Source organism: Podarcis gaigeae (genome assembly GCF_964106915.1).
Source record: "Podarcis gaigeae genome assembly, chromosome: 2".
Lineage (NCBI taxonomy): Eukaryota > Metazoa > Chordata > Lepidosauria > Squamata > Lacertidae > Podarcis > Podarcis gaigeae.
Genome location: NC_139679.1, coordinates 32,647,912 through 32,665,156, shown reverse-complemented (window position 1 = coordinate 32,665,156; position 17,245 = coordinate 32,647,912). Strand labels below are relative to the sequence as shown.

The following is a 17,245-nucleotide window of genomic DNA, read 5'->3' as shown; positions in this document are numbered from 1 at the left end:
ACAATGCCGCGCTAGGGATGAAGACTCTATGGCAGGCGTTGCTGCGCTCAGCGGCGGCTGCAGACGCGTTTGTTAGCAACGGCGGAGGTCGCGCGGGATTTGGGAGCGTGTTTTCTTTGCGCGGGAAGAGGAAGGAGCGTTTGGAGCCCGTGGAATGGAGGCGGTGTAAACTGTAAAATGGGTGTAAAATGGTGTTCCCGGAACGTGCCGCTAAGCTCTTCAGAGGTGGTTGTTTGATTCGTTTAGCAAGGAGACCGGTGGGATTAAAAAGCTGGGAAGGCATAATTTGATATTACCAAGTGCACATGCTAACAGCACGGCCTCGGGGCCGCTGACAATTAAAATTCGGCCTAGCAAATCACGGGTTGTTTACAAAGCTGATAATTAAGCTAAGGCTGCAGCCTTGAAACACTTGGGAGCAAGCCCTATTGGATTCAGTGGGACCTACTACTGAGTAAACAATAATTTCCAAAAGGATTTTGGTGATGTACAGAATTAGTCTTGACTTACATTTTTTTTGTAATTTGATATATACCAGCGTGCTGGATATGTACAGAACACAAAGATGTGCAACCTAACTTGGCTTGAATCCAGAATTAGCTTTGTGTTTCACCCAGTCTGCCTTCTTGAAACAAAGGGCTTTTTGTGTGGGAGAGATGCAGAGACAAGGATTTGCATTAGTTTGATTTTAGCCAATGCTGATAAGAACTGAAAGTTTTTAGAAACAGACTTGCCCACCAGACACCACAAATGAAGAACTCCATGGGAAAAGCTCCCAAAGAATGCTGCATACCAGAAGCCCCACAGCAGAGCTCATCCTGCCCCCTGAAGGCTTTATCAGTATTATTAACAAGGTGCCTTTTTGTATTGTTTTTCAATGCCTGCTAAAACCTTTTTCTTTAGACAAGCATGCATTAATGTGATCCTTCACAATAAAATGAAGTTGTACTTTTTAGTTTCAGCAGTTCCATTTCTTGACCTCTTATACAGTGAGTGATGGTCGCAAGTCTCAGCACTGTTGATTTAGAACACATTCCTGATTCAGGAGCATTGCAGCCAGCCTAGTACCGACAGCTGGCACTGATCTTAATAGCCCACAAAACAAACTCCTAGACGAAAGTGATCTTGTATAATAATGCTGTTCAAGTTATGTATTACTGTATTGCATTTGCATATAAATAAAATCTAACAAAAAACCCAACAGAAACAAGATCCCAAAGGCAACATGTTTCTGAATAAAAACAACAGGATTCTGTGGCCCCTTAAAAGGCAACCATCTTATTGCAGCATGATGAGTATTTGATCAGCCTACTTTGTAGAATAGATCATCAGGTGTATGAAGCAAGCACGCAGCTCAGAGGTCTGTACAAAATATCCCAGTGAAAACATTGTGTTGAATCTTGCAGCAGGATTGTCTGAGCTGCAGGTGCAAGGGCAACACGTGCCTTTCCTGCTGTAGCCAAGTGCATCTTAGTGTAATCTCCTTTGCTTTAATAAATCTAGCTTAGGGCATCATTGTAGGGCTGGAGATATCAGAAAGCAAACAGAATCCCGGGAGAAGAGAACAGAGCCTATCTCCAGAAAAGATGCTAGTTTCACCAATGGCTGAGAGAAACAAGGAAACCATCCTCGAGGTGTTGGCTGACTATGTGGATGACACAAGCTCAGCTTTTGGGCTTGAACTGGGATCTGGCACAGGACAGCATGTGGTGCACTTTGCCCAGGCCTTGCCCACAGTCATCTGGCAACCCTCAGAGATCAGCCCAGCTTCTCAGCGGAGGTACACTAGGGCCTGTGGTGACAGCAAGGGATGGGTGTTGTAGTGGCGTGTAGACCATGCTTTGCCTTGGCCCCAGCAGAATGTTGGCACAAAATCTGCACTAAAAAGAACTGGCTCTTAGTCCTTGTTTATAGTCAGCCAAAAGGGACTGTCAAAAACCATATGGCAGCTTGTGTTCAGTAGACTGAAAATGCCTTTCCAAGAAATAGCTAGACTGTTCTGCATTGGACAGATCCTAGCTGTGCATATATTCTTGGTAAGCAAGAAAGGCTGAAGCAGTAACGACATGTGCACATTTAAACGGAATAATGAGAACTTCTTGGTGGCAACCTGTGTTGGACTATAGAATAATCTGGCAATAAAACAGTATATGCCAAGGTAGATGCATTTTTTAAAAACTTGGTTTTAATAACTGGTGTTGCTTTGACTGCTTAGCCTGGGTCTGTGGATTGTGGGTAGATTAAAATTATCATGGTTAATGTGCACTAGATTACAGTATGAGAAATGAGGATTTTTTTTTAGAGTTGTTGTATGATAAACATGAACAAACGGTTGACGAGCGTCCAAGGGCTTTTCCAGACGTTCCTTCATTACATTTTATTTTATTGTTAGCTATTCCTGAAATTTACAATTTGCAAAACATGCGCAAGGGTGAGGATAAAATTGTAACAGCATTTCGTAGGTGGCATCTTGGCCTGTGCAAAAATCATCTGGCACAAACAGCTTAAGTCAACAGATGGAGTAAAGAGGGTGTTGTGTGGGGTATTCCTTTTCAAATAGCAATAACATTTCTAATAGTCATTGCTCACCAAGAGGTGTTGGGAGGGATGAGGACAGAAACTGAAGGGCATAAAATGGCATGGGATATTGTGCCAGTGTGCTGTATTGCTTGTTGCTAGCGTCACATACACATGTGATTGAGTGCCTGTGTCATTTACACTGACCATAATTCATAGAGCAGTCACATCTGAAATCTTAGCGCTGTCACTTGGAAAAATCAAAATGTGTCCACCCCTTTAACTTGGAGAATCAATGTTGGATGCATATATCATACCCTTGCCTAGCCTTTCTCTGGTTCAGCATCCCACTATATTGCCTGACTGTATTTCAAACCCAGTGCTGCTTTTTTGTGGGGCCAGAGGGAAGGAAACTGGAGAAAGTAGTTATCCCCTTTTTTATTATGGCTTTACACACAAAAATAAGAATCTTCCATCTTCTCCCACAGCATCTCTGCTTACATCCAAGCCACCAAGGTGACCAATGTCCGAGAACCCCTTGCCATAGATGTAACACAGCCATGGGACCAGTGGGCTGGCTTGAGTCAAGGCTGTTGTGACTTCATCATTATTATTAACCTGCTGCATATGACTGATCAAGGCCTGGAGGTATGACAAAGCACTTAGGTCAATATTACGGAAACTGACCTCTGCAAAGGAACTTATTCAACAGAGAACCTTTTGTGTTACAGGGAATGTTTAAAGGCATAGGGCAACTGCTGAAACCTGGAGGCATTTGCTTGGCCTATGGGGTGAGTATAGGAAAACCATCCATTACAGCTTAAGCTCAGTGGGAAGGCAATCACAGGCAAAGTCCGGGCTTGCCAGGATTCCCCATCTGACCTGCAAGGTCATATTTCATTACATCTAGGTATGGGTGGGGTATGCCAGAAGTCTTGATTTGTGCAGCTCTCAAAGTGCCCGACCACCAGCTTGTTGTTGGGAGCCTTTGAATTGATGTGCAAAACAGTAGCCCCAAGTATCACTCTCCTCCACATCAGCCAACAGGAAGGCCGAGTGCTTCTGCGTATTGCTCTGTTCGGATGCCCAAGCCCAGCACTAAGCAGTATCCACCAACGCCCCTGCATCAACTTGATGGAAAGGGAGAACCTTAAGGTTGGAAAGCAGCTCATATTTTGATCCAGTTCTGCCACAAGACTTCTTGCTCTTCCGTGACCGTGCTCATGAGTCTTACAGCACAATGCCTCCTCAGAAGTAAATCCTACTGAATTCAATGGGGCTTGCTCAAGGATCACTGATGTTAGGCTTGTTGCCTTCATTCTAGACCTTTGGCCTAAGAGCCCCATAGAATGCTGGCCCGGAGTTAATTCCCACTCTGCTTCCACTCCACAGCCCTTCGCCGTTAATGGGATCATCCTTCCAGAGTGCAATGTGCAACTGAATAACATGCTCCAGGCCAGGTATGTTAGAGCTGAAGGACATCTCTTGTCTTCCTTGTGGTGACCACCAAAGGCCTAGTGAAATCAAGGCAGGGTGGGGGAAGGCTACTCGGAAAGCTCCCATTGATTTATTTCCTCACTATTTACTTGTTGTGTAATAGCATGGAAGATGGACAACAGGGCAAGATTGTGTTAGGTGATGAAGATGAGCTACAGGCAGAGGCCGTGTTTAGCCTTTAGCCTACTGTTTTTCCTCCCTCGGGAAAGGCTCTAAAGATTTTGTTGTGACGAGGCCATGTTCTATTTTAACACATTATACTTTTTAAACGGCAGAAATCCTGAGTGGGGACTGAGGGATGTGGAGGAGCTTCGTCAACTGGCAAACACTAATGCACTGCGGCTCGAGCGCATGGTAAGAGGCTGAGGTCAGCCTACAATATTGTAGGGGGCAATGAAATAGAACTGCAGAAACCACAACCACCACTTCCCACTCTTGCTCTTTGTTTCCTGGGGAGGGGGATCCCACCAGCTCTGCAGTTTCTCCCATAGGCTTCCATTTTGCTCATCCTCCCTCATGCAATGACTCGGCGCCTATTTTTCTTCCTCAGCTGGAGATGCCTGAATACACCAAATGTTTGATCTTTCGGCGGAGGGAGTTATGATCTCTGGTTACGGAAAAGTCAAAGGAGGACTGCCCTATTTATATGTATGGGTGTGGAAATTAAATTAAGAAAAAGAAATGGATGTTTCTGCAGCTTCTTTGGGGAAGGGGGGGGGGAGAGAACGTTTTCAGAATGGCTTCAAAAAATTCTATTCTCTGTGCTGCCCCAGGATGACAAATGCCTCCTGTACCCAGTTGCATACACTGGTGGTCACAACCCACCAACTAGTTCTGCAGAGACAGAAACTTTTAACCCAAGGCCTATGAGGAAGCACAGACTGAAAAAAGTTTTAAATACTTTATTGTCACTGGTTCCATTCTGTCTACACCAGCACTAAACACAAGAGATGAGTCTTCAAAAGCAGCGAGCATAAGTAGGGAAGAGGAAGGGGAGAAGAAACGCAGGCCTGGAGCAGGCTGTGTTCAATGTCGTGGGTTCTTCAAAGGGACTGAGAAGAGACATGGAGGGCTGTGAGATCATGGAGGGGGAGGGGGCAGTGGTGTTCGAGGTGAAGGCCACTTGATTGGCAAGATGCAACCATAGAATGTACTAAAGGGGAGGTGGGGAGAAGGATGTTGGCCCAGATCATGCTGTGGGCTGGACCCATTTACTCTGGCTTTGGAGCATGCTTAAATGCAGTTTCCAATGAGAAGAGCAGCTCTCCAACCTGTAACGGCGCACATAGGAGGCACTCCTTGAGAATTCTGCTCTGCTACCCAGCCAACACAAAGCTAGGAGGATCAGGCAGTGGGCTACTCTCTCCACAGCCAAGGAACAGTGTATAAGGTTATTTGAGCACAGGTGTCTCTCGCTCCTCCCAGAAGGCTCACTTAGTGAGGGATGGAGGGGGGAGGTACAGGTAGCCAACAGGAAACTACCTAGGACAGCGGGGGCTCAGCTCTCCGTTCCCCAGGGTGGGGATGGCGCAAGGTAATAGCAATGGTGTAGCGAGTACAGCAGTGACCAACAGATGGTAGTGTTACAATGTCTTAGAAACCCACCCCTCCCTTTCCTCACAAGCCAAGAGATTAGTCAAAGGAGATCAGCTGAGCCTCTCCGCTGCCGCCTTGTGCCTGTTGCACCTGCACTGGAGCCTGCTGAGGCTGCTGCTGCTGCTGGGGAGGTCCTCCAGGAGGTGCCATCTGTAAGGAGGCAAACAGGGAAGCGAGTAAGGAGGCCATGTTTAAAAAGGCACCCTCCTCCCCCATTTAAAGCTACTGTAGATAACGGTCCTCCAACCCATGGATTGGCACAGAGGCTAAAAAGCCAAACAATGTTGAGCTGAAGCAAATCAGGGCATCAGCCTAACATAAAATGAAGAAGTTGCCAAAACAGTTGCCCCCATAGTGGCTGGTCGAAGACTCACCTGCTGATACATAGGCTGCTGTCCTGACAGGTAAGGCTGCTGGGGTGGCAGGTTACTCAAACCCTGTTCCTGGCCAGGGAGGGTTGACATGAGGTTCTGGCAGGAAAAGAAGAGGGCATATGACTTTCCGCCAATCCACATGGCTCCATTCATAACAGGAGTCAGCCTGGAGCTTAGGGGTGGCTTTGCTGCCTCTATGCACATACAAGAATTCCCCTTCAGTCCTGTCTGCTGGCTGCCCTCACACTGGACACTGGAGAAGGGGCACAGCGCAACAGTTTCAAGGAGTCTCTCACCTGCATATTGTAGGGCTGGTAGCCCATGGAGACCGACTGATTGCCCATGTAACCCTGTGGTGCTTGTGTCATGGCTGGGATCGCCTGGGTCTGGGAAGGGGCAGCTGCGTTCTGAAAGGTAAAGGAGGCAGGAATGGGTGAGAAGTCTAGACAAACTTCAACACACAGGCAAGAACACACAGGGAGAAACTTTTGCTACTTGCAAGCTGGCAAAGACTATTTATATTCCACTCTTCTTCCAAGGAGATCAAGGCGGCATGTACAGTCCTCTCCACTTTATTAACATAGGTGCTATAGGTAAGACGGAGAGCTTGCTACTTGCACTGTGCTTGATGGCTATGAGAAGACTTGAACCTGGACTTCCCGGGTCCAAATCCAAATGCTTGAACCACAGCACACATAATGTGATGAACTGGACTGTAGTCCATTGAAGCTGATGCAATGATTATTATTTTTTGTCTTTTATGTTGCCACAAGGCTCCGTTATTTTTGCTGCAATAGACTTAATTTGGCTACCCTTCCGAAAATGGTTTAAAATAGGTGCTTCAGCTAAATAATAACAGAAGCATCACCACTAGAATGATTCGAATTTGGATCTTCTCCGTCCTAGTCAAACACTAAAGACATCACCACACTGGCTTGAACTCTCCCCCCTCCACTTTCACAGCAGCACATATAATCTGCTGGGATTTAATCCCCTGATTTGGGGCAGTGGAAATTTAGGCTGTGGGTCAAACTTGCCTGGTAGCCTTGGGTGGGTGTAGGTTGGTAGGAAGAGTAGGCAGGATTCGTGGTGGGCACAGCCTGCCCTTGCGGAGCTGCCTGGGCATTATTAGTGCTTGCTGAGTACATGTAGGTGCTCACCATGTTGGGATCTGAAATACAGATGAAATAGGAGAAAAGGACAGCCTTCTGAGACCAGGCCAGGTAGCCCAGTATCCCGTTTCAGGTGCTTTCAGCTAACACATTCCCCCTCCATCCTATTGCTCTTACCTGTTCCTGCCACAGGCATTGCAGTGTATGGTCCGGTGCTGCCCTGGGCAGGCTGGCTCATGTACACTGTGTGCATAGGTGAGCCCTCCACAGAGCCTGCTGGGCTGAAGGTGCCTGGGAAGCTTGTGGGGCCTGATGGCTGGTAGATCACCCCGCCAGCAGGAGGCATGGCCTGCAGCTAGAGAGACAGGAAGCAGGTTAAGAGAGGGACGGTGACTTGGCTGATGTATTTGCAAAGAGAACAGCCACAGAAGGGAAGAGGAGGAGGGATTCTCGGCCTCTCCACCCGTCATACCTGAGCATACGGCAAGGAGAAAGCAGGCATCTGGGCCCGCATTTGGATCGTTTGCTTCTGCTGCTCCAGCCGCAGCTGGCGCTCCTTCTCTTGCTCCTGAAGGCGCTGGATCGCCAACTGCCGTTGCATCTCCAGGTATTCCTACAAGTTGGAGAAGCACATGGGATGCGTTACAACACAGGAGCCATGGGGCTTCATGCTTTACTAGGCTGCACCACTTGCAAACCCATTTTGCAGAGGGTAGGTGTAGCTTTTGTACCGGACACACTTGGCACCGGCCACCTCACCTGTTTCTTCTGCCGCATAATCTCAAGCTTCTGGGCTAGCTGGATCTGGCGCTGGCGCTCGGCCTCCTCGGCAGCGCGGCGCAGCTTCTCCCTGTGTTCCTCCCGCAGAGCGTTCAGGGCTCCCCGCGCATCCCGGATCTGGGCAAGTTTATCTTGAAGTCCCTCATAGTACACTAGGCAGGGGGAAGGGGCGAAAAAAGGCGCTGTCAGAAGCCCCACCCCCGTGAGATCCACAGAAGGTATAGCTCCCACCTCGAGGAAAGCAGGCCAGACTCCTCAGCGTGGGCCAAAGGCATCACGCCATCTTCCCTTCCTTCCCACCCCAAAAAGTGGAAAGGAAGCCCCAATGCCCATTTTGGTTCAACGCAAGGAAGCCAATTAACCGCCTATGATTTAATGGGGAGAGAGGTGATCCCAACCGTGCTACAAGCTCCTCCCGCAGGTCTCTACCCCCATTAAGGGCCGGGGCCCTGGGAACTTACAGCGGCGCTCATCCAACTGGTTCAGCAGCTCCAGGAGCTGAGGGTGCATGCTGTTGATGGACTGGAAGAGCGAGAGCACGGCGGAGTCATTGGTGATGCTCCGGCCCCGCAGGTGGTTGCTCTTCATGCGGTTGACGAAGGTGGTGACGGCGTTCTGCAGAGCCTTCAGGAACTGGTCGTGGCTCTCGTCTGTCTCACCGTTTTGGTATTGCTGCTGGGGAGACCATCAGAGAGAGATGGGGAGACCATTAACTGGAAGCCGCAATTCCAACTAAGTTAAAGCTCAACAGAGTTCATTTTTCAATGTGGCTTCAGCTGCCTTGGGTTACCCCTGTCCTGTTTCCCTGCAAAGCGATGCATCTCCTGTAAAAACCTTAAACCTCCAGACTGTTCAAATGCAGCACAGAAAGCTTGCCGCACTCTGTGCCCGGCCTCCTTTAATCCCGCTGCTCACATTGGAGAAAGAAACAGCAGTTGGCAACCATTTCAGGGAAAAACCAAACAAACCCAGCGGCTGAGTCTAATTCTGCCTTACTGTGGAGCATCCTAAGAACACACAGAAAGGGAAGGCTGCTCTTACCTCCACCACACTGAGCGGGGCAGGCTGGACCTCAGTGTTCTGGGTTGCTGGCTCCCCCATGGATAGCGGGGCTGAAGGGGTGGGGCTCTTGCGCACCTCCTCCTGCTTCTTCTCCCAGTAGTTGCGGTTCAGGTACCGAGCCAACTGCAAGGAGATGTTGGGAAACAGGAAGCAAGCTGGTTGTCACTAGCCAGGGTGTTGCTGATACCAGCGAACTACAAAATGGCTTATGGGGATGGGGGGGTCTTACCTCAGGGTCAATGTCCTCGGCCAGAGGTGCAGAGGAGTTCTGAAATAAGACACATATCACAGGATTAAGCACCCATGCAAAGATGGGTGCCCCCACTGCCTCCCCTTCTCTTAGGAGATCAAGCTTGAAACGCTGCCTGTTTCAAGCTTCAAGGCATGAGGGGACTCGTGAGCAGAAGGAGCTGCTGAAGCAAGGTGAGAGGAAAAGCCAACACACATTCTCTTCCTCTCCCATGGACATTGTTGGACTTACCAAAGAACCAAAGAATGTTCATGACACAGGAGAAGTGTCTAAATGGCAAAAGGGGAAATCTCTCCAGGCGGGTGGGCACTTACCACAGGTGAGGAATAGAGGGTGTTGACTGGTGGAGCCGATGAGGTGACTGGTGTCGGCTCAGCCTTGGGGTATGTGGAATACGTGCTTTTCTGTCTCTGCAGAGGAAAAGCAAGAGGGAGAACGATATAGGAATGCTTCACCGATTCCTGAACTTGCACAGCAAGCCAGGAACCACTTTTGCAGTCGGCCAGCAAGCCAGAAGCTGATCGGGAATGAAGCATGAAGCATGCCTCCTGACAGTTACCAGCCACATCTGGGCATCTCAGAATGGCACAAACAAGTGTGCAGTTAGTGATGAAATTAAGATTCACCCAGAATCAGCATGGTCTTTATCTGCTCTTAATTAGACAACAAAATGGGAAAGTTAGTGCAGCATTTTAATTAACTGAACACGACATAACGTGTATGTTTCCTGGAATCGCTTCTGGTAGTTACAAAACCCAATTGGCAAAGTACCCCAAAATTAAAATGCCTCCTTTTGGCAGGGGGAAGACGACATCAGCACAAGTTTCCCATATTTGAGGGCTAGGCTGTTGCAGTGAAAGAGGGAGTTTATGCAGAACACTGAGCTACCTAAGCTCTTTGGGCGCTACAAGGCAGTCAACCCTGCGGGGTACCTTTGAGTATTAATGTCACAGGAATCCCCCCCTAATTCTCAAGACACAAACCATCCTTTCCTTCTCCTCTGCCTCTGACTGGGAGAGTGCAATGGCCAGCTGCAGCTCCTCCTCCTCCTGCAGGGCAGTTTCATCACGCTTGGGAGGCAGCTGAGGGCAGAAGAAACAGCAGTCACTGTAACCTGGGTGAAGAGGTGACAGGTGAAGCAGGAGCCCCTTCCCTTGCCATCACAGCCAAGTGCTCACCTGGGACTGCTGGGAAAGAGGGCTGGTCAGGTACTCAGGAGGAAGCTCCGTGGTTGCAGTTCCTTTCCCTTCTGCTTTCCTGTGTATACAGAGAAGCCAGGATCATGACCACAGCTGAACTGTAATCTGGTGGTTGGCCAGGGGTTTGGGGGAAAGAGAGGACCGCTCAACACCTGCTCTATTGTAGCATCTGTTGAACTGCAATAAGCCAATTAGCTCTTTCTCTTTAAGCTGCAACTTGCCAGACTACAGTGGAACCTTGGTTCTCAAACTTAATCCGTTCAACTCCCGAAACAGTTCGAAAACCAAGGCACAGCTTCCTATTGGCTGCAGGAGCTTCCTGAACTCAAGCAGAAACAGGGTTGGACGTTCGGCTTCTGGAAAACGTTCAAAACCGGAACACTTACTTCCGAGCTTTCGGCATTCGGGAGCCAAAACGTACTAGTATCAAGGCATTCAAGAACCAAGGTACGACTGTATTCAGTTTACTGTTAGAAGAATAACAACTCTTTCCCTCCAGAGTCTGTACATGTAGAAAGAAAGGCTGCCAAACCCCCCCCCCCCAATCCTTCCCCAACCTTTCCGTGCCAATGACCCTCTTCATTAGCTGAGCTCCGATACTTACTTGTTGAGATGCTCGTAGCAGGGCTCACACACTCGTACTTCCTTCTCTATGCCGAACTTGGGAATGGTGGAATACTTGGAGGAGCACTTCCCACAGAAAATCTGCCCGCATGCCCGGCAGTGGTGCTGCGAACACAGGGAGAGGTTGAGAATAGAAGCCCACTAGAATTTAAATCTCACGGCCACCACCTCCTCTTGCTGCCATTATAACATGGCTCTGTGTCATGTCAGCTGCCACAGGAAAGAAGCTGCAGGTTGGGACAGGGAGCTGCACCACTCACCTTACGAGTCACCACCCCAAACTGGACTCTGCACCGGTGACACTCCTCTGCGTCCACCCAGTCTGGGGCCTGCCGCACAGAAACAAAGCAAGTATTGGGTAACAAAAAGGCCGTCACAAAGCCTGGAAGTATGTAGGGTGTGGTTGTGTGAGAGAGAGACCCGTGTGAGGGCCTTCTCAGTTGTGGCACCCTCCATGTGGAATTTCCCTGCCTCTGGAAATCTACCAGGTGTCCTTCCTACTTCAGTTACATAGGTTGCTTAAAATGCACTAAGGCAGGCATGTCCAAAGTCCATCTCAGGAGCCTAGTCTGGCCCCTGTGGCAGTATATGTCCTGGGGCAAAATCCTTTAAAAAGCTCAACAATTCTGGGTGGCCCTCATGCATGTTCACTACATCAAATCTGGCCCTCTTTGGAAAAAAGTTTGGGCACCCCTGGGGTATGAGCAATCTGATTCCGTAACAATCTATTAGAAGGATTTACTTTCTGCTGTTGCTTTTAATGTTGGCTTTAGTTCTGCGCATTTTTTTACCTTTTGTGAACCGCTCTGGGATGCTGTTGTGAAGAACATTATAAAAACGAGATAAGCAAGTAAGTAACACAATTAGCTTCTCTTACTTCCCACAGCCCACAATGTACAAATCAAATGGGATACTTTCTATTTTTGCTATCACCCACCCCCAGGCAGCTGGATTTTCACTGGAGACTGATTCAGCCCAAACTCAGCAACAGAAGTACCAAGACATATGTGAGGCGTGCCCCTTTCCCAACTGGGACACTCACCCTTTCCGCTGCAAACATGGCATCACTCTCCTTGAATTCTGGGAAAACGTGACCTGCAGGAAGATCAACAATGTCACTCTGTTGGGCTCTTCAACCACTGGCACCTGCTGGTACTTGGGATGGGGGCACCAAGTGACAGACCTGAGAAGCTGTGCACACAAGCCATTCACTTGCTCACCACGTTCCCTTTCCCAACCAAAGAAAACATGACATCCCCACAAGGGACTGAAGGGATGAGGCTAGAGCGATTGGCCTAGACTGGCCTTCCAGAATTAAGTCCAACAAACCGCCTGACCCATAGTCCAACATACCATAATATCACAAGTGACAAAGATCACAGGAATTCTTCTCGGCTCTGGAAGCTACGGTGTTCTGTTAGGGCTTATACCTAAAACACTGACATGCTACATGGAAGCTGGTCATTGCTGTTTCTTAAAACAAATGCACCAGTGTGCTTTCTCCAGATCCCCAACTGAACATACTAAGTCTTCCTCCCCGTCCCCCTCCCTTCTTCACAGCACAGGTCACTCATCCTTACCTTCAACCTTCATGATCTGGTAAGTGTCCTGCACCACCTTGTACTTGGGTTCATTGCGGAAGGCATGAGCCCATGCCTGGATCAAGTACAGGATCTTGTTGCGAACATTGGCTTCAACTTGTCTCTGTAGAAATGTGCAGAGCCAGGATCAGGCAATATGCCCAATGGAAACGAACCCACAATCTTCCAAGGGAACAGCGTAAGTGCAGTTTAATTGGGAAATGACATTTGGAGCAATGTCCCTTGCCATCTAGTATCAGAAACCCAACCTCAGTTATTCCCTCTGCTCGCTACCTGCATATTCATCTTCTACTAGGGGTGGGAAGGACAGAAAGAGTGGTTTTCCTTGTAAATTTTCTCCTGCTGGAAAGGAACTCAATGTTTGGCCTATGAGGGTGCTTCACTGTTTATAAATTTGGATTTCTTTTTCTTTAAACAGCTGTTTACAGAGAGGAGAAACAACCCAAAAGCTCCTACCTTCAGCAATTCCTTCAACTCCTCCATGGTCTGTTTGTTAGCTACTTCATCGTGAACTGTTTGACCACAGTTCTTTACCACAGATTCCAAGACCTACAAGGAAAATATATTCATGAACATGAACTGCCCCTGAACAAATATCCAAAGAGGTGCCTTGCTGGATCAGGCCAAAGGCCTATATAGTCAAGTATCCTGTTTCCCCCAGTAGCCAACCAGATGTCCATGGAAATACCACCAGCGACAAATACAAATGCAACAGCCCTTTCCCCCAGTTTTCCCCCAGAGGACTGATATTGAGAGGCATACCGCCTCTGGTATTAGAGGAACTGATAGCTTTATCCTCCAGGAATCGGTCTAATCCCCTTTTAATGTTGCCCTAGTTCAGGGGTCAGCAACCCGCGGCTCCGGAGCCGCATGTGGCTCTTTTACACCTTTGCTGCGGCTCCGGGGCGGATACTAGCGAGGGGAGGAGGCGCATTGTGCGCCCCGACACTCCCCACTGTGGCGGGCGCCGTACTGGCTGTGACGCCGCATGGTGGCGATGCGTGCGTTAGTCACACACCGTCCCGCCCGCTGTCAGATCGGAGGGCAGCGGCGCGCATGCAATGGTTTTGCGGCTCCCACTTTTTTTTCTTCGGAAACGGGTCCAAGTGGCTCTTTTTGTCTTAAAGGTTGCAGACCCCTGCCCTAGTTAAAAGTAATTAGCAGCAGAAGTTCTGGTCCTCCTTTGAACAAAAAGTGAGCTGGCTGCACATCTCCCTCGCAAGGTTAGGGAAAGAAAGCTTCTCTCATTGACCTGGGAGAGTGACTACACCCTGAGGAAGTTGTGTTCACTTTAGCTTACCTCTAGTGCGTAGAGAGCCACATGTGGATTCTTGTCGTTGACTTTCTTCTTTATTGCACCAACAGCATATTTAGCCCTGGACAACAAAATGCGAAGAATAACAACTCAGTCTAACGGCAGCATACAAGGACCAGTTGTCATTCTGAAGCCACCCCCAAATCCCTGCTCTCATGAAATATAATAGCAGCACTTATAATGGAAGACGAAAAGGTGTCAATATGTGTCAAGATTCGAAGCTAAATTATTTGACTAATCTACGATAACTATTCCATTTACCAATCAAAATCACTGATGTGTGAGGCAGTGAATATCTTGCACGTCTGAGTTACTACGTAATGCAGAAACTGCTGTGTGATGAAAGAATATGCTTCATTTTCTTAAGTATCAGTAGTTGTAGAAAACACTTGGAAATACATGCAGTGCCTTCTCTACCTATTCTTTTCTACAGATACCTTCCTTGTCAAATATTTTCAGACAATTTCGTTATTAAAACAGAACACACAGAACCAAGCCAATATAAGCAAACATAATTGTCACATTATTATTATTATTTTCCTTTTGCACAAGAGCTGGAACTTCTTTGTTGACAGCATGTCTCTAGTTTCACAGGACAAGAAACCCACAAAACAATTTCCTCATCTCCTTCAGCAGAGGACATATAACTAGAAAAGCAGATCTTGTATGGAGTTTTAACAGTTGTTCTGTTAGCAAATACACTAATAAATACACTGGGATGAGATGGAATTTTAATATCCAAAAAGACTGACTTTAATAGATGACTTAATTGACTATCCTGAAAATCCATTTTTCTGAAGAAAATTTACAGCTACTCAGAAGATATACCTTCCACACACTAAGCTGAACCAATGCTCACACCAGTATAACACGACAGTGCTCAGCAACACCAAGTCCTTCTCAGTAAACAATGACAGCAGCCAAATTGTTGGGGGCCACCAGAAATCACCTGGTGGGGGGGGGGTCCACACATGGCACACATGTTTTCTACCTCTGCATTAGTTTCATAGACACAGAGCATGCCATAGTAGCAACAATGTTGGCTTTGGATGTGGAAACCCCCAGGTTCAAATTTTTGCTCACCCTTGAGGCTCAAAGGATGAACCTGGGCAACCACAAATACTCAACTTACTCTACCGCAAAGGGCAGTTGCGAGGTTAAAATGTGGGACAGCTCAGTGTCCTAAACCTATCAATAAACCTTGATGCTTATGGAGTGAAGAAAGATTGATGCAGGCATCAGCACTTACTGGGTGTCACCCTGACGAATCATATCGCAAATCTGGAGGATGGACTCCCAGTCTGTCTCCAGCAGCAGCTGACTGGTAGCTTTATCTGAAATACATTGAAATAACCATGAACCATTCAGGTCAAATGCTAATATAGTTATTTGCTTTGGGAGTCTGTTGAACAAATAAGCCATACTTGGTATTTGTTGGCAGAGTACACCAGAAATTTGAGAACCTAGAGCATTTTGTTTTGTGACCTACTGTTCACCTAACAGTATCTTGCAAAATATCTTACATGTCTATGCTTGGCATCAGCCCTTTGTATGTGGATTATAATTTTATTGAGTAATTTAATTTATTGAGTTGCATGGAATGGATGGTGAGTGGGATTGGGTGAGTGGTTGTATGAATGATGTGCATTATTTTGGTTGAAATTTTATGTTGTACTATATTGTCTTGTAACATTCTCTGGCTTTATAATTGATATTATGTTTATGATGTATGATATATAGAAATGGATATTGTTTATGAATTTGTTTTGTTTATATAAAAATCATTTTATATGGTTTTTATTTTAAATATTGTGTTTCTAAATTTATTTTTATCTATTGCAAACTGTTGAGATTTTCATATAGTTTGCAATCTGTAAATGGAAACAACTGTTATGTTGCTGCTAAATGGTGGCCCCTTACGGAGAGCATTTCTAACCCCCAATAGCACAGTCAATATTACTTGCAGAGCACACTTGCTGTCTAGTGACCCTGCCCATGTCCAACTCTGCCATCCACAAAGCCTAATTATTTGCAACTGCTTCTGTGAATTTTCATCGTCTCACTTAATTGCCAAAAATTTTACTGTAAGCTTCTTTGACTTATTTCTCTTTCTTTTGCTTATGTTACTTTAAAGTTCATTGTTCATGGACAGCACTATATAAAAATTGGCAAAGGAGCTCATAATCTAATGACAATTGTGTGCCCATCCCCCATACCCTTTTCTTGTTTTCTGGTAAGCAATGTTATTGCCACCCCCACAGCAGCTGACACATTTCAAACTCCTTCCCCATGTGACATCTGCCCTAAATGCACCACTGTGTGCTCTCTTGACTCAGTCAGCTGAGAGTTTTGTTCTTGCCCTGTCACTTCCTGGATTGTTAGTCACCTTGCAGAGCCTGATTTTAGTAATAGCGGTGAGATCAGCAGTGTTGTACTGCAAAAGCATAAAGCTTTTCATTTCTCAAAAGACTGTTAAGTTTCCCCCAGAATTCAAAAAGGGCCAGATTAGTCAGTTAAACAAACACCAGTGATAACCCCTTCATTCGTCACTGAATATGTGCTTTTGTGTGTGTGTGTGTGTGTGTGTGACTTGTTTATTTTTCTAAGGGTTGTATCCAATGCTATTTGTGTTCAGAGTATATCCACTGAGCTTTCTGAACGTGGCTTAGATCCAATGCACCCACACCGAGTAGGGCGAACACTGGTTAAAACCCCAAACTCCCATTTTCGAGATCAAAGGGCAGCAAAAGGAATGTTGTTATCTTGTCTGTGTCTGGCAGAGGAAGTCGGTTACAGCTGCTAGGCCCAAACACGGTTTTGTTTTTACGTTGGGAGCTTCAATCTGGGCGTATGTGGGGCGACCATAGTAAATAACCATAGGGAAATTAATAGGGGCGGGATGGGGGATGGGCAGCGAACAGAGAAGCAGCTTTCAGATAGAAAAAACCTATTTGGCTTCCAGCGTAATGGGAGCTGAAAAGGGAGGTCCTCCGCGGAGGAGCTCCGGGCTTCCACGTTCCCCACAGGAGCTCAGCCCGAAGAAGCGCAGCATCGGGCGAAGGTGCGAGGGGAGCGAAGCTGGGGAAGGGTCAGAACACCCCACCCAGGTATTTGGGGTCACAGGTCAAGAGTGCAGGTCGCTGCCGGGACTCCCTCCCGCGCCCAGTACCTAGAAGCCGCTCGAAGGTGCCGCCGCCTCGCCCCATGGCGATCTCCGTCCAAGAGCAGGTAGCACCGACCGCTGGATCTGGTTCGCCTCGGAAACCCGCTTCCGCAGCCTAGGCCCCGCTTCCGGCTTCCGCGGAGCGCCGAGGCGGG

At 47.5% G+C, this 17,245-nt stretch overlaps 2 protein-coding genes across 3 annotated transcripts; one reads left to right on the top strand and one right to left on the bottom strand.

The window, feature by feature from the left end:
• Positions 1–38: 38 nt before the first annotated feature.
• LOC310839248 (methyltransferase-like 26 B) lies at positions 39–5,191 on the top strand. Its single transcript, XM_083727836.1, has 7 exons — positions 39–225; positions 1,522–1,780; positions 3,006–3,165; positions 3,249–3,308; positions 3,910–3,977; positions 4,290–4,368; positions 4,565–5,191. Exons 1-7 carry the CDS (start codon positions 189–191, stop codon positions 4,616–4,618), a joined length of 717 nt encoding a protein of 238 aa, XP_083583962.1. The 5' UTR covers positions 39–188; the 3' UTR covers positions 4,619–5,191.
• HGS (hepatocyte growth factor-regulated tyrosine kinase substrate) lies at positions 4,902–17,243 on the bottom strand. Of its 2 annotated transcripts, none has more exons than XM_083727516.1 (21): positions 17,097–17,243; positions 15,177–15,261; positions 13,913–13,988; positions 13,069–13,161; positions 12,592–12,715; positions 12,054–12,106; positions 11,272–11,340; positions 10,992–11,116; positions 10,367–10,445; positions 10,172–10,270; positions 9,503–9,598; positions 9,168–9,206; positions 8,918–9,061; positions 8,338–8,551; positions 7,856–8,028; positions 7,569–7,709; positions 7,274–7,451; positions 7,022–7,155; positions 6,281–6,391; positions 5,985–6,080; positions 4,902–5,760 (listed from the first exon to the last, which is right to left on the bottom strand). In XM_083727516.1, exons 1-21 carry the CDS (start codon positions 17,131–17,133, stop codon positions 5,647–5,649), a joined length of 2,280 nt encoding a protein of 759 aa, XP_083583642.1. In that variant the 5' UTR covers positions 17,134–17,243; the 3' UTR covers positions 4,902–5,646. The 2 variants fall into 2 exon arrangements, with proteins under 2 accessions (XP_083583642.1, XP_083583643.1); XM_083727517.1 differs by having other exon boundaries at positions 8,338–8,548.
• Positions 17,244–17,245: the final 2 nt, after the last annotated feature.

What these genes read in the sequence shown, in the direction of transcription:
- LOC310839248 (XM_083727836.1), top strand. Translation starts at nt 189, where the DNA reads ATGGTGTTCCCGGAACGTGCCGCTAAGCTCTTCAGAG. An exon ending in TGACTGATCAAGGCCTGGAG is followed by an intron (nt 3,166 to 3,248) that starts GTATGACAAAGC and finishes TTTGTGTTACAG; the next exon opens with GGAATGTTTAAAGGCATAGG. An exon ending in AATAACATGCTCCAGGCCAG is followed by an intron (nt 3,978 to 4,289) that starts GTATGTTAGAGC and finishes TTTAAACGGCAG; the next exon opens with AAATCCTGAGTGGGGACTGA.
- HGS (XM_083727516.1), bottom strand. Translation starts at nt 17,133, where the DNA reads ATGGGGCGAGGCGGCGGCACCTTCGAGCGGCTTCTAG. An exon ending in CCCTCTATTCCTCACCTGTG is followed by an intron (nt 9,207 to 9,502) that starts GTAAGTGCCCAC and finishes GTCTTATTTCAG; the next exon opens with AACTCCTCTGCACCTCTGGC. An exon ending in TTATGCGGCAGAAGAAACAG is followed by an intron (nt 7,710 to 7,855) that starts GTGAGGTGGCCG and finishes TCCAACTTGTAG; the next exon opens with GAATACCTGGAGATGCAACG.